This window comes from Convolutriloba macropyga, chromosome 9, assembly GCF_964194025.1.
Source record: "Convolutriloba macropyga chromosome 9, txConMacr16.3, whole genome shotgun sequence".
NCBI classification, from domain to species: Eukaryota; Metazoa; Xenacoelomorpha; order Acoela; family Convolutidae; genus Convolutriloba; species Convolutriloba macropyga.
In genome coordinates, this window is record NC_134476.1 from 39,052,872 (window position 1) to 39,076,399 (window position 23,528).

General features: G+C 36.0%; 1 protein-coding gene across 2 annotated transcripts; it reads right to left on the minus strand.

Annotated features, from left to right (window-relative positions):
• Window positions 1-2,904: 2,904 nt before the first annotated feature.
• Window positions 2,905-19,541, minus strand: LOC142345771 (uncharacterized). Of its 2 annotated transcripts, XM_075398092.1 has the most exons (10): window positions 19,467-19,541; window positions 19,239-19,385; window positions 18,951-19,099; window positions 18,856-18,877; window positions 18,392-18,732; window positions 16,554-16,800; window positions 16,148-16,348; window positions 15,939-15,958; window positions 10,115-10,235; window positions 2,905-9,365 (listed from the first exon to the last, which is right to left on the minus strand). In XM_075398092.1, exons 2-10 carry the CDS (start codon window positions 19,240-19,242, stop codon window positions 7,396-7,398), a joined length of 3,075 nt encoding a protein of 1,024 aa, XP_075254207.1. In that variant the 5' UTR covers window positions 19,243-19,385; window positions 19,467-19,541; the 3' UTR covers window positions 2,905-7,395. The 2 variants fall into 2 exon arrangements, with proteins under 2 accessions (XP_075254207.1, XP_075254206.1); XM_075398091.1 differs by having other exon boundaries at window positions 15,939-16,348.
• Between the last annotated feature and the right edge of the window lie 3,987 nt (window positions 19,542-23,528).

Consider the following 23,528-nt stretch of genomic DNA (forward strand, 5'->3'; position numbering starts at 1 on the left):
AATGTGAATAAAACAACGTGAATTCACTCTACTTTTCTCAGAAGTTTAAACCTCGATAACTCCCTGTAGAAAATGAAAATTTAAAAAATCTTTTTAATTCCATATTCTACGCTGGACGAGCTTTCTAATGATACCAGTCTCAACCCTCTAAGATGAATATATCGATCGGCGAAAATTGACTGAACAAAAAAACCCATTTGAGTATATAGTTCCTCCCCCCTCAAGAGGGGTCGGAACAATTAGACCAAAGACTTATCTATTTTTTTATCTCTTTTAAAGTTCTGTTCTACTGATCACTGAAGTTTTATTGTAAATATTAACCTGAGCATAAAAAATAGCAGCCTTTCAGTGGTTCAAACACCTGCAAATACAGAACTATTAAAATCTTTTGTTAAAAGCTTACCGCAAAAACAGTGAAAAACGTCAACCTGCTCTACGTAAAAAAAACCTGTCTCCTAAAAAACCGTGAATTGGTTTAAAGACCGGTGTTTCAATCAACCCTAAATCAATGTGAATTACATTCACTCTTTAAATTGTTTCTTCCCCTTTTGAACATTTCCTCTTGACCAAAAAAGCATTTTCATTTCTCATTGACACGAAATAAAAAAGAAATGTGAGTATATCCTCAGAGACACAGAGGACAAGTCTACAAAGAACAAAACATTCTTCCACTTAACCAGCTTACCAATAGATTATTTCCAGCTAGACTCGAATTTGCAGACTCTGCAAAAACCTCGAATATGCAGAAAAATAATAATAGCATATAATAAGTTCCATAGGGCCCTAAAGGTCACAATCACCGAAAAGCGGCGAGCAATTACTCTTATTTCTTGCTTCTTTTAAAAATACCAAAACATATACCACAAACAAAAGAAACTAACTTGCATAAGAAACCTATGAACAGATACTAACTTCAATTTTATACTCATATGAGAAAAACTCAAAAAAGGAAAGAAAACATGATCAAACGCACCAATTTTTGCTCTAAAATTTTTTAAAAAATTTTCCGGCCTTTGAGAGCTAAAGTCTTCGGAATGAATGCATTTTTTCCAAAAAAAAATACAAGACAATTAGCCTGAAAGGTTATGGACAAACAGGCAAGACGACAAAAATGTTTTTGTCAACAAGTTTAAAGCCAAAAAAGCCAAAATTTTTTAGAGAAATCGCGTAATTTTTTCATGCTAATGTCAAAACTTGTGCACTTATGATTGGCCATTAACCAACGCGCAAGCATTGAAAGGTTTTTGGGCCCTGAACTTAAAAAAACTCGAGAATTTATTTCAAAAATTCGGGAAAAACAAGCAAAATAGTATTCCAAATTCAGGACTCCTTATTGTGTTCTCATATAGATTATCAATAAATTTACCTTCAAAAATCAACATAAAAAACGCCATGGTTCAGCAAGACCACTTGCACAACTTCAAAACTTATGACTTTTCTAGAGAACTGTGCGCTCTGAGTTCAGTCGGGCCTTTTCAACGACTTCAGCACAGTTACGAACTTAAATAAACCCAACTTAAACAGGCGAGGGAATTTTATTCAACTAAATGTATTCTGCGTTACCTCTTTATCCCGTTTCAAAAAGTCAAGGAGAAATGTGCAAAACTATCTTACAAAAACAAAAAGCAACAATACATTCAAAAGCCCTCGGATTGCCAAAAGATAGCACATCAATACAACTTGGAGTCTTTGATTTGGACTGGAGAAATCCTCTCTCAGTAACCAAAACTTTTGCAAAAACAGCTTATATTATTTAAGAAGCAGTTTTGAAAAAAAATTTACTTCGGAGTTACTAAAATCACTAGAACTTGATTTCCCATCGCCAGTCGAATTTGAGAGATGCGTGAGACTAAACAGAGAGCTCCTCAAAGCAGTGGAGTTTTGGGGCGATTAAAATGATTCTTTTACGATTGATTTTTGGAATAAATTGGACAAAAACTAGAACTTATTACGCTATCGGAAGTAGTTGAAAACTGCGATGAGATTGAAAGGTCGACTTTGCTCTACCCCTAAATTCTAAATGTCTTCTTTTATCTACTTCCCTATAATGATTTGTCAACAGCTCTGAAAAAGAGCACAATTACTCCATTCTTGAATGATACAAGATGCAAACGAAAATTATATCTGCTTTGAAAAATTTTTAGTTGAATTTGATATCTGAATGGCTCACTAGTAAAAAGTTTCGCCGCGTTTTCACGTAAGTTTCTCAAGTTTCACAATTCAATAGGAAAAATTAAAGCAATCGATTTCTCCATCAATGCAAAATCTAGAAGCCTGTACTGATTCAATTAATTAGGCGTATGCTGGGGAAATTTGATGTTCACAAGTAATTTTGATCACTTGTTAAAAACCAGTCAATACCAATGACTGTCAAAAACCAGTCAGCCTAACAGAAAAGACAAATAACAAAATCAGTAGCTTAAAGAATGCAGAAACGCTTATAGCCCGCTTTTTTACTGCGGAAAAAAAATTCTCTCGCCTTTTGTTCAGTTATAGAGGAAGGTGTTAACGAAAAGAACAAACTGGCCCCAGAAGAACTGTCCCCTGTTCAAAGCTTGAAGGTATGAAATAATGGCACACAAAATAATGACCCAAAAGGTTCTATGAGAATTTTTATCACCAAATTACAAACTTCTCTGCGAATTCGGTTTAGTCTGCTTAAACTTTTGAACAAACTTTTGAAAAATCGACTCCAGTTGACAGACTATCTACAGTAATTGACAACCATAATCAGCTAATATTTTATTTTTTATCTTCAGGCTAATAAAATTTGAGTTCGATTACAACCGATGATGTAACACTTTGCAACCGACCACCTTCTCAACTACCTGTTTCAGTACAGAGGATGCAAAATTTTACTTTGCTTAAACTTTTCATTTCCTAATCTCGCAATAGTAAAAACAATTTTTCATAAAAATAGAATTACTTTCAACATGTATGTATGTATGTACGTATTGAGATGCTGCTGGTAGTAAAGTTTAGTAAAATTCAGTCAAATTTTAATGGTTAGTTAGCATAGAGAAAATGTACTGAATTTCAATGTACGACTGCTCATGTGTACGTATGTTATTGTGAGAGTTAAGAATGAAGACCATTGTTGTATATGAACTATTAGTTGGATGGTTTGGTTTGTTGGTACAACAATAGTTTTGTCTTGTAGCATTAGCTTCATAGATACACTTGAGAGTAAAAGAAATGATGCAACGATTACGTAATTTATACCATACAATACAACACAGAATATCCACGTTTTACTCTTTACATTTCAGCAGCTTTGCAGCCACGCAAACAAGGGAGTTTATTTTTGGTTCTTCAGAGGTAATAACAATTGATTTCAGCAAATTCTAAGATGATAAATGTGAAAATTTGTCGTAGCTACTAAATAGCAGTTTTTTGAATTGGAAGGGGTGGTAGTTGAAGCGGTATGAGCTTGGTGTAGACAATTGGATTGGTTAACTGGGGTTTGAAAGGGGTTTCAGATTAAGTTGGGTCGAGGGACAGGGGTGGGGGTGTTAGTATATGAACAGATGAAAAATTGCAGTGTTTTTTTTCTCTAAAACATTAGCAAATATTTAACTTTCCAACAATTCATTTTTAATTAAGCATTTTCAGGTCTGATTTTTCATCCGAGCTCTAGTTGCGAATCACTTCGTATTGAAAAGCCATTATTCTGTCGATATTGGCAGAAACAGGAACTAAAACTCGGCAATTTACTCATGTTTATGCACGTTAAATAAAGACAGACAAGATTGCGACATGAATTTAGCATTGAGCATGTAAATGTAAAGGGGTGTTGGCAATTTTGGCTAGTATGGCGGTGGTGCACGCCTCGCCTAATTCCAAATCAAACAGCGCACAAGTTAGAATCCAAACTAATCTGGCATATGCTAACTAACACACACACATTACACTACACTCATAAGGATTGTTGTCATTAACAAACACGTTGAGTACAAAGTTGTTCTGATATGATTTGACTTCATGCTATGTGTCTTTGAAGCATCACTGAAACCAATATGTATGTACGTACATGTTACACCCTTGTCAACTATTATGCATGGTTGACGTAATAAAATCATACTGATAACTCAAAGACCATTGCTCATTTACATACTTCAAAGCGTTTCCTTCCATTAATCGTACTCGTACAATCAGTTCTTAAGTCATTTTGATACTTGAAACTACGGCAACCAACGCCTCAGTAAACAATTACAGTGATCAATGTAAGTTGAAATCTGGTTTGAACTTTGTTTAATGATAAACTTCTGAAACTTCCAAAAATATATCATATAAAGCCGCAAAATCATTAGAAACATGAAATGCACCAAAACATCGTTTTTACACAGAATTCATACGCATTAATTACCCACTAATTATTCTCAGCCGAGTAAACCTAAATTTAGCAATGTCTCGAAATCCCTTTGTCACAAAAAGAATTGAATATGTCAACCATGCATGTAAGATGATAGATACATGGACTCAAACAACCTCAACATCAAGGATTGAAACGTTTGAAATTAATCCATGGCGACTCTATATGTGCAATTGCTTATTTATTTATTTGTTTACTCTTGTTTACACTAATCGATCAAATGAAACATGAAATTAAAAGAGGGTATTTAATTTCCAGAGCTATTCCGGTGAGCAAAAGCGAGAAGGCGGGAAGGGGCGAGAAGACGGGGGGGGGGGGGGGGGGGGGGGGGGTGAAAAAAGGAATCAGACAAATTGGTCATTTCTCGGGGAGGGTTGGCAGGGTTGTTAAGAGGGGGAAAGAGTAAGGCAAGGAGGGTGATGGAAAATGTGGGGGTGTAAGTGGGGGGAAACTGCAGAAAGCGATAAGAAAAAAGTGCGCTGATAAAAACTGTTGAGGTGAACTGAATGGACTATACGTAAAAAAGCAGAAAAATAATTTGGGCTCGTTTACGACGGAGCAGGCAAAACGAGGAGAGAGATATACACACCGTGAAAGGGCGGTGGTTGTTGTTGTAGTTGTTTTTTATAAGGACTATATCACCAGAATAAATGAACAAATTGCGGAAGCACCAAAATTGAAAAGCAGCCACAAAGGATGCATAGATGAGAGAGAAGAGGCTACATTATATGTGTATTCTAGTTCTATCAGGGCATCGGAAAGGTCAACAGTACTTGTACTCACAAACGGACCAATTTTGTCATCAAATTTGGCTTATCACCACTCAATAATGATCAGTTAGCTTCATTTTTCAGGACCATAGGATATAGCTAGCAGCATTGCAAATAGATTACACATCACCCTTAATATCAACAAAAACATCAATTCCATAATTTGAATTCCTCTCCATAATTATGAACTGCAGATCTCAGAACAGATTTTCTTTAAAAAACGAAAGATCACACACCTCGTAAGATAAATGTTGACACCAACAAGAATAGTACTACAGAAAGTCCGTATGTTAAATTTTCCCAGAGTTAAGTCAAACAGAAATTAAAATATCCTATTTAGTATATTCTGAATTAGAAAACATAAGATGACATCACGACTCGACTTATCACTTAATACAATAATCGAAAAAAGCCATTTCCTATCACGTTGTTATAATAAACATTTGGGCACTGTCGTAAACAAAACTATAATAGCACTTCAATGGTTTTGAAAGCTTGGGAAATTTTACCGAGATCAAAACATGTTCAAATTACCAATTTTGTTTATTCCGCTCGGAAAAATTTCTGCACAGAAAATTGTGGTGTCGAATTTTTCGTAAAAGCTTCAAATTCTTAAATGCGGTTTAAGCGATTGCAATTATTTAAGGCAGCTTTTCAGAACTTAAAGTTACCCAGGTCGCTTCAAAAGTTATCGCGACTCAGAAGAACTAATAAATTGACAAAATAGCAAATGAGATCGTCTTCGTAAGAATTAATATGGGGAGCAAAGTTAGACAGTTAGTCATGAAAGTTTACTAGTAATAAAATTACTCTTCGTTAGAAAATAGAATATACCTCGAAATGAACAAATGATATCGTCAAAATTACTGGTAATACAAGTGCGATACTAAAAAATTTCGCTATACTTGAGTTTGTAAATGAAATTTCTTGAAAAGCACTTGAATAAAAGTCAAGTATTAACATTTTTTTGGGTATTTTGTGGAAAACATCTTTAAAAATTTGATCTAGTCCAACCTTTTCAATTTTACTTTCACCAATAACCAATATAGCTTCAATTTTGCTTTTTGAAAAGGTTGAATATAAATCTGAAAATAAATTTTTAGTACTAGAAAATTTTTTGTAACAACAGAGAAAAAAGCTCCTCGATTATGTAATAAGTAAGCAAGAATACTAGATGACGTATTAACTGTAGTAGTTTAAGCTATAGCCAATTAAGGGGGAATGAGGGGGAGGGGCTTCATTGAATCAAAGCTTTTGTATTGCTACTTCTAATCTCAAAAGCAAACTCAAATGTGAAATTATCTATTTGAAAATGGACGAATTAGGCTGAATTGGATAGAGAACTACTAGTAAAAGAATGGAAACGAAACTCACTCAAAATCATCCGCAGAGCATTGTCAACCATCCTATTTTGAACCTCAAAAATTTGGATAATGAGTAAGTTTGCTATAGGTTTAAGGGTAAAATTGAGGGCAACTTGTAGAGGGAGTTTTGACAACTCTTCAAGAGCTGATTGTTGATTATTTGCAGCGCGGCAGTTACAGTAGTCGTTTAAACATCTGCTCCAGGCAGATCTAAGGAGAAAGAGCGAGCGGAAAAAGAGGTTAGCTGAAGCAATTCAAACCCAATAGCAGAAAAAAAAAACAAAGAAACTTTATCACCCATTAACAAAAAGAAGCGAAAACGCCCAAGCAAGCAGCAAAATCTTGGGTTGATACTGTGACAAAGTGTCTATTTAAACAATTTTCGGTCAAAGCAGATTAGCACAAAATAAGTGATTATCAGAACCAAAGGGATTAGTTGTAAACAATAGGTTGGTTATGTTCAATATAATAATAGAACATAATTTGTATGTATTATTGAATGAATGGAATCCGTGTAGATTTCAACATTAAGCATCGATATGATTGCGTGTTTGGATTTGATTAGAGCGTTAATAGTTCATCATTTTATCATCATCACCATAAACAAAGAGTCTAATACAACAATGATAATCAAGTTCAGCAGAATCCGCCGAAATGAGGAATATTTCAGCAAGTCACATCCACTTTGATCATGAAAGTAATTGTGTAAAGTTGGCAAAGCCATCTGAACTATTACCGAAATTAACTAAACAATTCTTTCATAAATTCCATTTCGAGTCTAAGGAGATAAATGTTTTATTTTGGATTTGAATAGATTTGAGTTTGTTTGTAGCTTTAGAGGCTGTTTTCAGGAAGCGACATTGTTTCTGAGACAAAAGGCTTCGTTTCACTAGTCATCAAACTTCATCGGATTCACGACTGCCATCTGACGCTGCTTCGGTGGATTCCCTTTATCGTTTCCGAACACAGAGGACATTCCAGATGTTGACTGGGCAAACGTTGATCCAGATCCCTGGTGATCTTTGAATCCGACAGGGGAGGGCGAACGACTGCTACGTTCGTTCGTGGCTCCCCGGCTACTTCTAAATGAGGGCAAAACTCGTTTGTCTGAATGCGAGACGAGAGCCGAGAACTGAGGAGGTGAAATGTCACGCTCGCGTCTTTTCGGCGAAGTTGCTCTTGTAGTGGGCTGAACAACTGATGTCACAGGAGTTGGTTTCACAGGCTGGGCAACAGCAACAGGCTGGACAGACTTTTCTGCAACCTTGTTAGAACCTGTCTCTAATGTTTTGGAGAAAGTTTCTTTGCCTACAAAATCTCGGCTTATGATTGCAGGCGATGGACTTCTGTCCTTGAGGGATGACACTTTGGGTTCTTCTTTACAAAAGGATGTTGACTTATCATCGTCTTGTGACACTTTCTGTGTTGGAGGTGGGGGTGACTCAGGACTCGTAGACACTGTCTTGGTGTCTACTTTGGCCCACTCAGGCCTCAGATCCTCCTGCTGACTAGGAGTTTTCTCTGCTGGAGCTTGAACGGGAGTCGCTTTCTGAGTTACAGGGTTGGTAGTTGGTTTTGTGAGAGGGATTGTGGAAGCATTCGATATCCTGGTTCGGGCGATTTGACTCCAAGAAGACACATTGGCTGGTTTAGCCGCCTCAACTTGGTCCGCCCAACATGAAGTCGAAGACCTGTTTTCAGAGATTGATGGTCCTGAGGTTTCGAATTGTAGAGATTTCATGATGACAACTTCTGTATCATCACTAGATTTGTTTGCTGCAGTATCGGAATTCGAGGCACCTCCCGACTGCCGAGGAGTACCTCTTCCCCATCCACCTCTTGAAGACCTTGGAGCCGGGGGTCGCCCGAAGCCGCGTCCCCGGAATCCAGATTGATTGCGATCGTCATTTTGATTGTCGTTCGATGAAGATCTCGCACTACCAAAAGTGCTCTTCTGATCTGAAAATCCACTCTGTTCATGCGAAGGCACGGCCGACGATAAAGCACCATGAATGGCTGTTTGCTGATGAAAGGGCGCTGCGCTTCGACCCAGACTTCGTTGCGCACTACCCCAAGCTCCAGACGAACTTGACTGAGGAACAATTGGCTTCTGTTTGCGTTTCTGTTTGACCTCTTGAAATCCATCTTGATCAACGTCGGTTTCCGCAGTACTGACAGATTCACTTTGGTCACTTTTGTTCAAATTGGGTTCTTGATTTGATGACAGGTTTTCAGTCCTCTCCAATTTTTGTTCAGGCGAAGGTGAAACTGGCGACAGGTTCTGATCAGTTTGTTCGGCCTCTCTGTTTGGAGCAACTGCTGTTGATTGCTGAAGAGAAGCTGCTGGTTTATCGGCACTGGTTGCAGCGTAGGACGGTGCAACTTGCGCCAAATTACTGTTAGATGAAGCCATCACTGGCTTTTGTGGTAACGGCTGCACATTAGCACTGGGAAGATTGACAACATTCGCACCCAGTCGAGATGACCAGGTTGACAGAACAGGGGCAACGGGTTTGGGAGGCTGAGGTTCAACTGTTGGTTCGATGTGGCTTTTCTCTGAGGTCGGCAACGTTGTGTCTGAGCTTGTGACGGTTGGCTGGACTGCAGTTGATAGTACTTCAGGTCTGACAGTTGGAGTTACTAAGTTTTCCTCCTTATCCACAATGGGAGGAATAACGTTGATTGGTTTGACAATTGCGGCCTTGTACTTGTTGCCCCAAGTAGCTGTTTTCGGAAGGATTGGTGCATTTTGAGCCAGAGGTTTGTCTAAGGGACGTTGGCTAGATGCTACAGTGTTTGTTGATGACTTGGATTGCGATGCTAGCACACCTTTGGAAGCCTGTTCACTGCTTTCGTCACCTGGATAAAATTATCTTTTTCAATTCAAATGTTTATTTGAAGGTACCTTAAACATGGATTAAGACACGCACACGGTGACCAAACTCATAGCTTTTGTGGTTTGCACAACAAAAATTTTTATCAATATTGCAGCTCACTTTTCATTTTATCGTATACATCAGATCTTGCGCCAAATTTGTAGATCAATTTCAGCGAATGAAAACATCCAATTGAAAAGAACACTTTCTCTTAGCTATGAACTCCAATACTCATAAAGCGAAAATTTTTGTTCGATGAAGTAAAAAAAATATGAGCCCTATATTAGCACACTACGAAGATGAGGGCGGCTATTGAAAACATATTGCTACAAAGTTCTCAATTTTCCTCAAAATTAGTTTATAAAAAACTAAAAAGTAAGCTGTACAAAACAAATTTTTTCTAAAATTTCAATTTAAAATGCCAATGAGCATTAAGATTCAATTCAGTTGCCAATAAATGCAATAAAAAAAATAATTGACCAAAAATGCTAAAACAGTCTTAAAATGCTTAAATATTTGAAACAAAGCGTTCAATTTAGCGTAAAAATCCCTTTACTTTTTAAATTGCTTCAAAATTTCTTCCTAACAACCTAAATGATACACATTTAGTCTCCTCTAAAATGAACTTTCAGACTAAACATAAAACTTTTAGACATAACAGACTTTTAGAGTAAAAATACATAACCAAAAAAAACAGCTCGAAAAAGCTGCAAGAGAAGCTCTTACTGTTACCTTCTGTTGATTTCTCTGGTTGTTCAATCAATTCAGCTGAGACTGCTTTTGTGTCCAGTTTGGGGTGCTCTGGTTCTGGTTGACTAGGGGCGATGGTTGCTGTCTTCAACTCGGTTACTTCCTTTAAAACATTCAAAAATTTACAAACCCCAGTTAGGTTTCATTATAAAATTTATTGCCTTTACAAAAAGTAAGTCATGTAAAAAAGTGTAAAAAAATAAGTCATGTCAAAAAATATCAATGTACTGTTCACAAAACGATTATTTTTTATACCTTTGCTTCAATGCGACATAATCCATATTTTTAAACGCCCGTAATCATTCATGCAACTCAACAGCACAATGAACATACTCCAAGTGATTGTGTGCTGTACGCTCAATTTAGCGAAAATTTCATTGAAACTAAGTGATGTGAAACAGGTCAAACTATTTTTAACATAGCCGGCAGATTGCCGGAATAGCTGCGAAATAGACTTGCGTGCCGTAAAATACAGATGGAAAAAGATACAGAAGTGAGTTGATAATTGTTATCGCCGCCGCCTATAAAACTTACAAGTTTATTTCAAAGGAGGTTGTTTTTGGGTGCAAAAAAACTTTCCCGGTCGCGTCTCGAAACGGCGATCTCCGGATTAACAGCCAGTCGCCTTAACCACTCGGCTGTCGCACCATACAATCTGTTTTCTTACAATCAAATTTGTTTTAGGAACAGATTCTGTTTCTGAATAACCGCAATTTAGGTCACGCAGAAAGCGTGAAATCAAGCGCGAAAAAGCCATTTAAGCAGTGACGAGACAGAATGTTCTAGAACATATGTAAAACGAAAATGAAGCGTCCGACGACGAAACAAAAAACATAGCAGGACAAGTCCTGAAATACAATCCAAAGAATTGAATCAAAAACAGACCTAATTAACCTTACCGGCAGATCATTTGAACAATCCCAACCATGAAGACAAAAAGTTGAAACCCAAAAGAATCAAACAAACTAAACAAAAAAAAACATTGCTAAAACTCTCGGAGCTTTTAAACTGAAGCCCATAGATGACACAATTCAAAATTATCATTAGCTCACGCACAAGTTTTGCAGGAGATTATTTTGCCTTTAAAGGTAGATAAACTCGAGAGAGATGACAAATGCTTCAAAAAAACTGAGAAAAACAAAACTTAAAGAAAGTTTCTAAATATCGCTGGAAAAAAGTTAAAAACCAATTGTTTTTATCTCTGGAATTCTGTCATGTAACACATCTGCAAGACTTAGAAAAGCTTCGTGGGATAGTAAAGGTCGTTAAACTCAGAAAGACAAAAATTTCTTAACATTTAAAAAAATGAAATATTAACAAAAACTTGCTAAAAACGTGATATTATAATCTTCAGAACTCTTTCATTGTCTCGGGAGACTATCCATTATCCCTTTTGCAAGCGTTGAATAGCTTCACTGGCTCAAAAAGGTCCACAAAATTGTAACATGATAATAATTTTCCGAAAATTCAAAAAAAATGTAATTTTATCAAGATATTGCTGAAATTCGTATTATTAACCTATTGATAACCATTCCATTACCTCTATAAACTATGCAGTAACTTATTATCAAACTCTGGAGGAGGTTCCTGGGCCGTGGTGCAGGAAAAACGCATAAATTTTAAATACATTTAAAAAAACTTGAAAAATTGCAAGTTTTTTTTTAAAAACCTGCTGAAATTTGTGATATTAAAAAATTGACAACCATTTTATTGCCACTAGAAACTATGCAGCAACATACTTGCAAACCTTATAGAAAGTTCCCTGGCCAGTGAGAAAAAATACTAAATTTACAGAAATTTTAAAAAGATGCAATTTTTAATTAAAATCGTTAATTTCGAAATACCAAAATCTTGAAACACATTCCCCATTACAAATAAAACTATGCAGTAAAACCACTATGCAATGGAACCACTCCACTACCACTAGAAATTGTGCAATAACCTATTATTAAAACCAAGAGGAGGCTTCTTGAAATCAGGGGCTGAAAAACCCCCCAAAAAATGTCAAAAACCTTGATAATTTGTTAAGAATTTGTATAAATTTGCGCCTTTACGTTCGGAGTACCAAAACATCTAGCTCTTAAAATGGCCATAAAACGTAATTACCTCTCGCCAAACACCATTATGAAGCTTCACGAAGCTCAATATCAGACTGGTCCAACAAAAAATTAGAAAAATGACGAACAAATGCGAAAATTTGCAACAATTTGAGCTAAAAAACTCCTAAAAATGACCTTATAGCCTTGAATTACGGCCTCCCAGTAGCTTCAACACTTTTAGCACATGAAGGACAACCAAAACGCGGCTAAGGGTCTCTAATGAAACTTGATGCCCGCTGAGCTTTACCTGTTTATCCCGTTTTGAAAGCTCAAAGTCATGAAAAGATGTGAAAACATCTTACAAAAATAAAAAGACAGAGCACCAATACAATCCAATTCTTGGATTGTAAAAAACCAAGAGCACCGCAATATAGCTACGCTCAGCTTACAGCTTCGCAGCTATAAAAAAGAATCACGCCCAGTTCAAATTCAAACATTTTTTCAAGTCCATTAGCACTTGAAGGTAACATAGCTCCGACAAACTTCATGTCTTAATTAGCGTACACTTAGCTGCTAAGCGCAAAATCAGTTCAAAAGCAGCAAAAAATGGCAATCGGAAATTTTTGAGTATTCAAAATTGATCAAAAGCGAAATGTAAAAAATGACCTCAGCTCCAAAAACAAACTGCGGGGCAATGGCAATAGGTTTACAACGCTGCTTCAGCCGATGTCATAGAAAACAAGCATGTGCGAAAATGTGATGAAACCAATTTCGGCACTTTGCCATTCGAAGTCTAGAAGTAAACTGATAAAGAACTGCTCAGTAATAGGCTGTTTGAAAATAAGAACCCAAATTAGAACATGCAAAATCAAGCAGTTAGACGTGTTTAGATTCGGTCAAAATCTCAAAATGGTTTAAAAAAATGCAATAAGACGGCACACTTGACAACATTAATTGACTCGAACTTTGTTCGAGAGCAATTAAACATACCCAGCAGATTGCCGAAAAATAGCCGCCGTTGATTCCCATAACTCTATTGGGATTGAAAGAAAAGAAAAAATCAACAAAAATTGATTTTTGTATAAAAACAATTTTAAGTGCGATTTATTTTGATGTCATTTCGTAATTGAACATACTCCTGTCTCTCAGTGAGAGGCTACAGGGTCTAGTATCAATACCAATAAGCTTTATAGATAGTAACTAAAACTTATGAGAACAAAGTTCAAGTACCCGGCATCTAAAAATGGGCTTTATGGGTTTATCCCGTTTCTATTTCTGACATTGATTTTTTTATACTGACTCTCTTCACTTTGAATTGCTTTGCTGAGCAGCTGCTGTTTAAAAGGACTTTGAGCAGAATGACAGAAGAGTGAAAGTAGCCTAGATAAGTCAAAAAGATTTCACGCAAAATGTCGAAAAAGCGGCAAAATGGGTAAAGCGAAAAAGTTCGACGCAGTAAAAAAAAGGAGTGCTATAATAGCCGGCTGAGAAACTGAAGGCGGCTATTAATCACTAATTCAAAGTGAATTTAAAACAAAACTTTGAATTAGCAAAAAAGTATATAATTTCAAATTTGAGAATTGAAAAAATGAAACCCTTGATGGTATAAGGTAACTTTTTAAGAATTTACAAAAATTATTTAAACTAGCAGGCCCGCAAAACCATAACAAGAAAATCATTTACACGAAAAGAAGGTTTAAAAGAATTAAGAGTTCCTTTTTCGCTCCAACTCATGCTCGAACCCATGCCCCTCGTTTAACAGCCATAGGTCTAACCACTTAAGCTATCTATGCGTATTGCACATCTTTTGCTCTTTCTACAGCAAACTTCTGTACAATGGCGTTTGTGAATTGCTTGTTTTTGCTATACCGCATGCTTAATGAGCGCAAAAAACGTGCATAGTAGGAGCTTAAAAATGATGGTAAATCGCGTCTCAAAACGCATTTATTACGCTAGGTTGCATGATAAGGGACCCCTAAAACATGTTACGATAGGAGCGCTGTTACTAATTGTGCTCAATTGCGACTGATATTTACTATAAAAGAGGAAGATTAGATAATACGACGAAAACTGCTCAAAATTTAGTTTCATATCAATTTTATGGATAATGGTAACACAAAATAAATCAGATAAGCTGCCCTCCATCTTAGGAGCTCCGCTATAACCACTACAAACCACCGGTTTTCACAATCACTTTTATCTTATCAAAACAAATTTCAGATTGAGAGCATCTGAGATTACGCAAACATCAAAAAGTAAAGCGTGAAAAACTTAGTTGAAAACTAAGAGTGTTCTAGATTAGTGCAGAATCTTTAAAGCTCAAACTTTGCAAAAACAAAGAATTACAAAAAATATCTCAAACTTCGTTCGGGAGCAATCAAAAAACACGTATTATCCATGTCAGTAAATCCTACCTCTGGGCGAACTTAATTTCAAGCCCTCATAGCCTCGTGGTCACTGCACTTGACTAACAGTCCCAGCTTCGGTTCTCATTTAACAGATTTGAAATAACGGAACTACAAGGCTGATAATTTCTGATGTTGCCACACCGAAAAATTTCTGATGTTGCCACAACTTAGAGATATCTACTGATACGCCCCCAGGCGCAAGCATTGTTTTTATATACTAAAGTGCTATATAACAACGCATAAACACTAAGGGGGCAGAATATTGTCACACATTTCTTTAATTATCGCCAAGAACCTAAATCACACTTTCAGAATAAAAACTTGAAATAAATGCCAGTATAAATGCTACAAACTTCGTTTGAGAACAACTAAAGATTTTTTTCAAAAAAAAACATTTATTATTACAAGTAACAAAGTCAAAATTGCCATTTTTCAACAGTGTCTGAGCAAATAATAATTCTCATATGCTCATTGTTCAAAAAATATATTCTTCCAAGTTTAAATACACAGCCGGCAGATAGACGCTTGTGGCCGTCCATCGAATTGAAACAACAAAAGAAATAAGATAGACAGATTGGCCACCAGTCCTTTAATAGAACACTAGACTTTTTGGGTTCGATTCGGACTGACGCTTTTATGAGACATACGCTTTATAAGGAAAAATCCCTAACAGAGAAATTAATATTCGAAATCAAAAACTGAAGACTCCAATACTCAAGAATTAGGGCATATTTTTTTGGCACTACTTGGATGCACAATATTGATCTTTAACTACTAATGTTCATAAAATTTAAAGTTCACTAAGTGATTTCAGAAGTCATTTTTTGAGTGATGTAAGTCACGCAATTGACCTATATGCAGAAAAATTGACATCAGGTACACAAATTTTAACTGCAAAGCAGTATAAGTCTGAAATTGAAAAAGAATTCAAGAAGTCAGGTCGCAAGAATCATTGATGGAGACAAATTAAAAAAAAACACGATGTCCCCAATAATAGCTGCTATCACTTCGCGGCTATTAAAAACGGAAAACAACCGAATAACGACGGATGAATTGCTCTCGAGTTAAAAAAACAAGTTTACAGAAATTGTTCTCATTTTAATGAGAGAAATTGTTCTTTCTAGCAAGATGGTCATGAAATTATGGCAAGGCAAACAGTTCGAGCGACTTTTTCGATCAACCAATTTGCAATCAGAGTTAGTTTTCTATCATGCTTAAGTAATTCTATCCCTCAATTTATTTTCATTGATAGATGGAGCATCTATGTGTGACAGGCAATCAACGGACTTCGGTGAATTTAACTATCTTCAGTGCGAGATAGACAAAAGAAAGAGCAATGCAAGAAGGTTAGTGTCTTACCTCAATTCTCACTTGGGCGTCTGAAACAAGTTGTACAATTTCCAAGTCTTTATTCAGAATACAAGTGACCTCGGGAACTTTTTCGCTCTCCATGTGAATTTTAATTCCGCATTCTTCATTTGTTTGCACAGTTGGCGATGATGATGATTCCAAGTCATCAATTTCATTAGCTTCTTTTTCAGAAGGAATTTGGGAACTCTTTTCCTCACTTTCTAAGGTTGACGATGTTGACTCTGGCTCCGGTCTGGAGCTCTCATCAACTGCAGTTTGAGTGATCGAGGCGGCAGATTCGCTAGATCGCATTTGGTTAGCTTTGTACACATCAGTGGAAACTTGCTGTTCTTCGTCCTCCTCTTGGCTAACCGGCTTACTAGCCTGAACTTGAGGGGGAACCCGGTTGACCCTGATTTCTGTAAACAACAACCGCCATGTTCTCAAGAAAGCTTCACAAAACTGTCTTTTCAAAACAAACGCTTTCGTTTTAAAAAGCAATCAGCATTTATGAGCACAAATTAATGCTCTACTCAAAAACAATTACAGAATAAATATTAATGTTGAATGCTACATCTTCATATATGTCTTCATATACATCTCACATAAATCATAAAAGTTAACCTTGTTCTCTGGGATGTAGTGGCTTAGGATTATTTCGATAGCGGTGTCGACCCCCCGGAGGCGGCTGCTGATATCCACCGGACCTCATGGGAGGTCCTCCGCCACGTCTGGGTCCGCCATGGTAATATCCCCTTGAATTGGGACCCCTCCTTTGAGGATGTTGTGGTTCATAGGGGGGTTGTTGGTGCTGTGGGATGTGATAGGGTATAACTGGGACAACTGCTTGGTGAGGGTCCAGAGGAGGCACCTAAGGCACAACATCAAATCACAAGTTAATAATTTCAGTCTTGATTAAAAATTTAGGAAATATTTACTTCTTATTTTCAGTTACAAATAATGTGGTTCAGCCGTTACTTTAATCTGCATACTGTTGTTTATTAAAAAACATAACATAATGGCTCTAACCAGCTTATGCATTTACCAATATAACCAGGAGGGGTCCTTATTTAATTGAAATTGCTTTAAAAAAATAATCTAAGTTAAGTGGATGTCTGTTAGACAGCTATTTAATGGCTTACGAAATGGAGGAAACCATTTCGATGCAATATCTCAAAATTAACAAACATAGCTGGCAGATTGCCAGAAAATAGCCTCAATAGATTCGTAGATCGGCAGTCTAAAAAAAACAGTAAAGACAGACCAAAAAAAATTCGTCTTTTCATTGAAGGCTGATCTGTTATATTTTGATTAAAAATCTGTATAAGTTTTTGCTGCCTCCATCAGCTTCTCTCAAATAACCTTCATTTACAGTGACACACACCCATTTGACCTTATCTCTTTGAATTTAAGTAAATAAAAGTCTATTTCAAAGTGAGGAAGTCAATTTTGAGAGTGAGGTAAGTCAAGTGTGACCAAAAATATAATCACGCGCATGAACAAAAAAACTCGCTCCACTAAGAGCGAAAAATGACGTCACACATGCAATTCAGTTGAAATTGCATGAACGAATGAACAAAAAATGGCTGTGACGTCATATGGTCGTAACAAAAATCATGACGACGAAATAAAAAAACATAGCAGGACAAGTCCTGACGTACAATTCAAAGAATTTTCATTGACTAAACAGAAAAAATAGACCGAGAATGGACTATGAGTGAATTGAGGAAACCATTTTAAAAAAATCAGATCAAAAAATAAGAAAAAAAAACAAAAAATCAATGTCAAAATGCCGCATGTGAACAACAAAACCACTAGCGAGAAATGAAAATTTAATTCAAACAAAAAACTAGGCATAGAATGAGCAGTGAATGGATTGGGAAAACCATTTAGAAAAAAATCCGATCCAAAAAATCGAAAAAACAGTAAAAATCAGAGTGAAATTGCCGCATGTGAACAAAAAACCACTACCGAGAAACCGAATTTTTGTTCAAACACCATTTTCGCACTCTACTTTAAAATTAGAGCGAAAAAAATTCACGCCGCAAAACCACTCACTTTTTCGCTCATTTCCTGTTTCGGCGTGACCAAAATCACTACTCCAATTTGACTTCAAAAATCATGAAAATGTGTGAACAGATCTTAAAAAAAGACAGCGCCCCAATACAATTCAAATTCTTTGAATTGTAAAAAACCAAGAGAAGGCCAATAATAGCCTCAGCTATCGCTGTGCGGCAATTAAAAAATTAATTGCGCATCGAAATGAGTTTCATTTCTAGACATGTAAGTTGGATGTTGCTATCCCAAATTATTTGTTGCAGTATTCAAGTTTAGCTAAGCGGGTGCTGGTGCGCTCAAATTGTTACTGACTTAAAAATCATTTTTCTAAGTACGCAACTGCATGTTTTAACATTTGAGTACCCAACTGCATTATGTTACAATTCCCCATGCATCAAACTAACATTTGGTTGTGTTTGAAGACTATCAGGAACATTGACAGCATGGGCTGGCTGCACCGACTCAGTTTGAGGTGGCGCTATCGGTTGTTTTGATAGTTCCTCTTCTATTTGTGCTTTCATTTCAGCAAGTTTTTCCGTCAAATCCTCCTTTGTCTCAGGGTCCACTACCCGAATGACAACTCTGGGCCTGGAACTGGGAGCTGCAGAGGTAGCAGGAATTTGTGAGTCAGATGTAGATGCCATTGACGGAGAGTGAGAGCTAGGTCTAGTTGATGATGTTTCTTCTAAATTGCTATCTGATGGAGGACCATTGGCTACGTAAGGGCTTACTGCTGACGGACGAGCTACAACAGAACACCTATTAGTATTGGGGCAAATTTTATGAAATTTATCGAAAGGAAATCTTGGCTCATTAGCCTAAAATCTACTCAAAACAACCATTAAAAAGGAGAAATTTTTCTACTCACGGTAATTTGTGTCTAGTGGTATCTGAAACAAAATTGAACCAATTATTTCAAGCTCTAATCCTAAACAAAAATTTGCTAAACTATATATTTCAAACCTGAGGTTTTGAGGTAATGGGTGGCAGAACCTGTGAGGCTATAATAGGATTGTAAATTGGGTATGGAGGACATTCGTAAATTGGTGCACCCGCAGGATAAGGTCCCGGATAAGCCCAATAGTTTTGGACATCGTAAGGTTGGGGGTGGTCTAAAAGAAATCAATTGTAAATAATTGAACTGTATTTGGTGTATTAAATACAAATAAGATGCTTAGTTTTGCGTAGCTGCAATGTAGTTGACTACAATCTGTGTCAACCAATCTATGTTTTCCATAAATGTCTACTTACACATCGGCGCGTTTGCAACCTTCTGTCGGTACCAATTAAATGGGGAAAACAGTATATCCTTCTCTGCTAATTTAACTTCGTTTTCACACACTCTAATAGGTTTAATTTATCGCTCTTCGTGCATTTAACTTTGACGGTTCAAACTTCCTAAAACATAAGAAACATTTCATTACGTTCAGAAGTAATTTTGCTATATGAACATTTCATCCGAGGGAAAAAGATACAAACCTTTTAAGAGCAAACTCCTTTGAAGACTGCGGCACTGTTTTAATTCATAAAGATCTGGAAAAGACATCGTCAGAGTTTCCCGTATCGCATTTCAAAACTGGGAAAAACAATATGCAGGCGAAAACTAAATTCACAAACGTCAGTGTCCATAAAAACATTTCGGCCTCTAAGTATTAAGAAAAGTAATTCTAACTGATGATAGCAAAATGTCTTTTTTGGACGATTCCCTAATTACCAACACGATTAATCATGTATATTTATAATTAAAATCTGAGGGTGCCAATAAGACTCATGCCTAATGTAATATTTCAATATAAGATATTTTTATTCTGATCTAAATTGACCGGCAATACGATAACAGCGGCATCAGAGTTTCACCCATCGAAATTTAGAAACCAGTTTAAATTACGGTTAACAAAGACGCAAATGATCTTCCAATTGTTTGAAAAATTTGCGCAGGGTCAAATATTACGACTTTTTTCAGGTTAGCGCTAATCTGAAACTATAAAAAATATGAAAAAGAAATTTTTATATAGCACTGTAGACGTTGAAAGCATGAAGCTATCAATGCTAAAATGTACAACTAAATTATAAATCAAAACAAAATTATAGCATAAAAAAAAAGCTCGAATTACATCAGTTTTGAGTTTTACAAAGATTAAATCATGTTTTGTCACTATCAAGAATTTGATCTTTGTAGTGCTTTATGAAAAAAAGTTCTAAGCACACTCTAGCTAGTTTTGAAATCTCTGAGTTGATTTGGTAGTGAATTCCATTTTTATGAGAAATGGAATAATATAATTCTCAGTTTTAGGCACAATTCAAATGCTCAAATGTGCTTAAATATAAATTTTCAAAAAAGATCAGTTCTATACGCAGCCTTTTTTGATCTTTCTATTTAATCTTTCTATAAGTAAGCTCATATGGACAGCTAAGGTACCGTGAAACTCAGTGAGGATTAATTAAACGATGATCGAAAAAAAAGAGCACACCTTTCTGTTGTAACGACCCGGTATTAGCAAACTCCATATACTGCTAAAGATTTAGAGCTTAGAGGACTCCAACCTGCTATCGCCAGAACCGCGATCAGGCATGCTACCGTTGCACCAAAGCTCTGCTGAAGAAGCAACTTTCTTAGCTTGATATACCACAAGCTGGGTTATTAAACTACTCCCTTCTCAAACGAGTTGGTTCCACACAACTCAAACGCCAACTTAACAAATGGTGCAGAGAAGAAGTAATTATCAAATAAAACTCAAATTGATTAAAAAACGAACGTTTTCGAACATTGCGTTCATCGATAGCTTTAAAAATTAAATGAAATCATTTACAAAAGATATGTCTTTGACTCTATTTCTAAGAAATGAGTTAAAATATTTACAGTTGAAATCATATTTACCAAATTTTATTTACAATTACAACACTAAAATCAATTCAATTTATATTCCAGTTTTTGAAAATCCCGGGTATTATGCTTTCTATTCCCGAAAAAGGATTTTTTTCTTTTCATTATATCTGTTGTTGTTTTTTACTTGTTTTGGTTGACAAAATTTCGAAATAAAATGTACCCAAAAATTTTTTGAATTTCAAAAGTCAAATTTTTTGAATATTAACTAATACTTCAATGTCAGTTCCCGCCCTCGTTACTCATCGCGCGTGTTTAGTTGCGGTTTCAATTTTAATGTAGATCGCCTCTGTTGTCATTAGTTTTTCAACCCCGCCACAAGCATCAAGAATCTCCCATTCAATAATATGCGCTGTATCACAACATTCAACGAGGTGTTGTCCCACTGGGGAATCGCTCTTTTGATGCTCCGAAATTCTAGTGGTAACATGTCGGCCGGTTTAGCAAACATAGATGGAACTGCATCCATTGCATGTAACTTTATATACCACATGGGATTTCAAATTCTTATCGAAAAATTATTTCAGGGTCGGCGGTCAAGTTCTTAGCTGTCTTGTTGTGAAAATTATTTGAATATCACACAATTTTTTCAGTCTGCTTGCAAAGTTTTGAGTAATATTTCCTCTGTTTTGTACAAAAATACTCGGTTTAGGCTCCTTATTTTTGAGACTTTTAACTTTAGCTTGATTAGCTTTTTGGGATTTAGATTTGATTTAAAAATTCCGGTTTCAATTTTTCATTAAAAGTTAGACACAAGTTCTTCATTTCTGGGGGGTTTTTGCAACCTTAACGCCAGTGTTGTTCTCCCTGAAATCCAGGGTACTACTGTACGGACTTTTTATGAGTCCCATTCAATTTGCTTCAAGTAGGTAAGTAAGTATTCTTCCATTTCACATTAATTCATTTTTGTAGAAAGAAAAACATTGTTATTCTGTTCACACAGAAAATGAGGAGCCCCGCACAAGATTGTTTTGATCACAACATTTTAACATCATTTTGAGAGAGCTGCACATGCTGCGCGAGAACAAAAGAATGCAAAAACAATCATCATTCAACTGCTTGCAGGTTATCCAACTGTTTGACTTTGATAAAAAAAAGTTTTTCAAGTTCTAATGCCAAAGTATTTTGGAATTTTATCCTAGCATAAACAAGCTCAAATTTTCTAGAGTTCAATCTGCTAATTATAAACACTTCTTTATATAGACTGACTTCTCAAAGCTTTGAATATATTGACTTGTCTCGAAACAGTTCTTGGGAAACAAAAAAATGAAGTCGTTATAAGAATAGGGCGGCATTTCCGCTGTGCTTTGTCCAGTATTTTGAATTTTCTTAAAGTTCACCTAACACCAGTATTGTTCTTCTCGCAATTCAAGAAATATAAGTACGGAATTCTTTGGAGTCCCGTCCAATTTGCTTCACATAGGTGTCCTCCACAAAGCAAAGCCATTAGGATTGAATTGTTTCTCAGAGCCCCTAATTTGAACATGTCAACGACGTGAAGCAAAATTACTGTAACAAGATCAACTTTCACAGACAGACTTTCCAGTGTTATCTTATATTATACCGAGGAAAGATGTTATAGTTTTTGGGAAATATATTAGAAGTTGATGAAGGAATTCCATTTAGCGAAAATTGGGTTTGCAGATGATGAAAAATTTTGTTATTTTGTTCAACAAAAGAATTGAGGAGCCACACACAAATTTGTTTCCTTCCTAACCAATTAACATCAATTTGAGAGAGTTGCAGACATGCTAGGTGAAAAATTTGGACCTCATTTTGCAACCAAGTTATTCAACTTATTGACCTTGTATGTGTACTTTCTTGAAGTGTATCTTTCGTATCTTTTGTCTTCTTTTTTCATAATTTAATAGCACTAGCATTGATAAGATAATTTTTCCCTGCAATTGAACTGTTTGGTTCAGAAGTTATTTTTCATTTAACTTAAATTCGGTTTGCAGATAATGAAAAACATTGTTGTGTTTGTTGAACACAAGAATTGAGGGGCCACATACCAATTTGTTTTGATCCCAAATATATGATTTTTTTGAGAGAGTTGCAGACAAGCTCTGTGACAACAAAAATTACAAGATTAATCGTCATTTTGAATCTTTTCTGCAGCTTATTCAAATACTTGACCTGGATAAAAACGTTTCAAGTTTTAATAACAAAATCTTTTGTACTTTTTTCTCTTCTAATAATTTAAGAGCACTAGCATAGATAAGATAAGTGCTGTCAATTCACTGATGACAAACATGACATAAAATGCGAGAGGAACTTCTCGAAAAACAGTTCTGAAGAAACAAAATTTGAAATCGTCACGAGAATAGAGCGACAATTCGCTGTGCCTGGTTCAGAGATTTTAGTTTTCCTAAATTTCGGTTAAGGCCATTGTTGTTCTGCTCGCATTTCTGGTATTTATAAAACGGATTTATTAACAGTCCCATTCAATTTACTTCAAGTCAGTTTCCTACACATATCAACGCAATTAATGATGAATTGTTACTCAGAACTTTTTTTTTACTATGACAACAACTTTAGGTAATATTACTGAGCGAAGGTGGGCGTTATTGAGAAGGTTTTCACTATTATTGTATGAAATACAGAGATTGGGTTTTATAACCTTTTTAGAAACTATTTCAGAAGTTGAGAAAGTTACC

Excerpts from the sequence above, each read along its gene's own strand:
- LOC142345771 (XM_075398091.1), bottom strand. Across the intron at positions 18,878-18,950 it reads CCATTACCTCAAAACCTCAG|ATACCACTAGACACAAATTA; the intron begins GTTTGAAATATA and ends ATTTTGTTTCAG. Across the intron at positions 16,349-16,553 it reads ACTACATCCCAGAGAACAAG|AAATCAGGGTCAACCGGGTT; the intron begins GTTAACTTTTAT and ends TGTTGTTTACAG.